This window comes from Montipora foliosa, chromosome 2 (assembly GCF_036669935.1).
Source record: "Montipora foliosa isolate CH-2021 chromosome 2, ASM3666993v2, whole genome shotgun sequence".
In the NCBI taxonomy this organism is placed as follows: domain Eukaryota; kingdom Metazoa; phylum Cnidaria; class Anthozoa; order Scleractinia; family Acroporidae; genus Montipora; species Montipora foliosa.
In genome coordinates, this window is record NC_090870.1 from 55,378,456 (window position 1) to 55,380,955 (window position 2,500).

At 42.7% G+C, this 2,500-nt stretch overlaps 1 protein-coding gene across 1 annotated transcript in view; it reads right to left on the minus strand.

The window, feature by feature from the left end:
• Nucleotides 1-93: 93 nt before the first annotated feature.
• The window catches only part of LOC137990976 (ATP-dependent RNA helicase A protein-like), a 13,130-nt gene continuing 10,723 nt past the window's right edge, over nucleotides 94-2,500 (minus strand). Inside the window, exons 11-12 of the mRNA XM_068836097.1 lie at nucleotides 1,538-1,771; nucleotides 94-482 (exon numbers count right to left, since the gene is read on the minus strand). Coding sequence (XP_068692198.1) covers nucleotides 329-482; nucleotides 1,538-1,771 — 388 coding nt within the window. The 3' untranslated portion in view covers nucleotides 94-328. The remainder of the gene's footprint in view (nucleotides 483-1,537; nucleotides 1,772-2,500) is intronic.

Below are 2,500 nucleotides of genomic sequence, written 5' to 3' on the forward strand. Positions count from 1 at the left end.
GAGATCTCAAAACAAACAAAAAAATTGAGATCCTCGGTCACCCCTTTGCTAAGACCGCCGGTTGCCATGTTGGATGAGTAGCAAATTCAAGGCAAGATATGGGGAAGTTTTATTGTTTTCGTAGCGCGTTTGTGTTAAAGAAGGCGATATAGATGCGCAACCGAGTATGTCGTGTACTCTCTTAAGGGCAACAATTATTAATTAAAATGACGAGCATTGAACTATGCTCATTTGGTGTTCCTCTTATTTCACAAAGCTGTGAAGAGCTCGAAGCTCTTGATCAAAGTCTCAACATGCTTCACTCTGTCAACTATGAACAACAATGTTTCTAAAACCGTCCTCCACGAAAGCCGCGAAATCCTCGGAATCCTCCCCCGCGTCCCCCACGGAATCCACCGCCTTGATTGTTTCCTCGGTAGTGTCTTGGGCCTTGGTAGCCACGCCTGGGTGGTGGACCGCCGCGCCCTCCTCTGTGCATCAACCTATGAGGGACAGATCGAAGAATATGACATGACGCTCTATCGACGGTCAACTTGAACTGCTTCAAACCTGACTTGGACCTTCTTCACTCCGAGACACCCTGGCATGGTCACGTTTGGCCGTGACAATTACAGCTGTCAAGGAGAGGTCCTCTTGTTTAAGTGGAGTAAAAAGTGGCACTAAATAGCACCTCTTATAAATTTGACAGGGGACGGGAAGAAGAGAGGCCCTGCAAACGAGGTTGGTCAAAGTAAAGCACTCGAAGTCAGAAATCAAGGGAAAAAATTAAGGGAAAAAATCCATTTAATATCGTATCAACCGCGGACAGAGTTTGGATTGAAAGCACCACTGTGACCAAAAAAATCAATTGGTATTTTTCTTCGGAATTCAAAAATATGTTAAGTAAACACTAAGTAACCAAAGTTTTAAGCCTTGATTTCAAAAAGACACCTTCTTATTTTAACTGGAGTTTTCCTATTTAATAGACCGAATGCATAAATGGCGGCCAAAAAAATACTTTTGTTTATGTGCTAATTAGACTCACTAGCCTCGCTCTCAAGCAACATTGTATATGCATACGAGGCTAGTGAGTCTAATTAGCACATAAACAAAAGAAAATTTTTTTGGCCGCCATTTATGCAGTCGATCTATGGTCCGCCATTTCTAACTTTCAGATCTTGAGAGAGCTGGATCGAGGAGAAAATGACGTCAAAGGCTCACTAGTTTAAGAATGCAATGCGTGTTTACGACGCAGAATTAATATGCAGACCGGGAGTTTTGGGCTTTCAGACTTTTAAACTCGTGTTTTGCATATATAATAAGCTGCATTCACACGCTGAGATTTTAGGCCAGTGAGCAAATGACGTCACTTTTCCCTGAATCGAATCCTCTGAGGTCCAATCGGTCAGTTTTGAACGTGAGTAACTGCGGACCGTGAAATCCAAAACTTACACTCAAAGTATGCGGCCTTTGGATAAGAGTCCAAGCTCAAAATTTTGGCAATCAGGTGTGAAGCAAACACTTTTAAAATAAAAGATGCACTCAAACCTTGACTTACCCAGGGGGGTGCCCCCGCGGAGGAAATTGATTTCCACCCGGTCGGTTTTGCACACCAAGGGTGCCAGCATTAGCTCGCGACAGTGACTTGATGGCATGTAGTATTTTTTCGTCCATGTGATTGGGTTCAGCGATGACTGAGGGCGTGGTAGCGGCACGAACTAACAGGTAATCCAGTGCATGACGTAGTGCTACAACCATCGCAGCTTGATGATGAACAAAACGAAACTGCAACCTGACAGAAATCAAAACAAGAATGCGTGTAATAGTATCCCTTTTCAACTTTTCTCTAAAAGTGAGGTTACATTCCATGATCCACTTAGTCCAAACTTATCCAGACGGTCTATCAATATTATAGGATAAGGAAAGGGGAAGTTATTGCTTTAATAGTTTATGCTTAAAAATTTGAGAGACTCGGAAATCTTGTCCTGACAACAACGACGGCTACGAGAACGTTATCTACGAATATAATTTCCTGTTATTGTGATAATTTCCTGTCATTTGGCATGGAGAGTGTGCATCAACATTCCAGGAAAAAAAACTGGTATGTATGGTTTGGACGTTTGCAGAACGCAATGAAGATTTATCGCCAGGCTCTCGCGTCCACCACGCAACATTTCACGTCGTTGTCATGGCGATAAACATGACGAATTAAGAAATTTACCGAAACGTAGAAAGCACGTGCAGGACGTGCACAGCCTTTGTTTTTGTTCATTGAACTTAATGTTTTGTGGATTACAGAACAATACGTTTTCAATGCTTCTACTTCACTTGTAAACCAAAATAAATCCGGTACAGCTGCTGCATGTTTTAAAAGTTGAAAGCCTTACAATAAGGGACTGTGCAATAATTATCAGGAGGGGGGGGGCCCTAAAACCAGAGGGGGGGGCCTTAAGTTAAAATAATGGAAAGGAGGGGGGGGCTCTACATTAGATTTCTCAAGTAAGTTGAGGGGGGGTCTTAA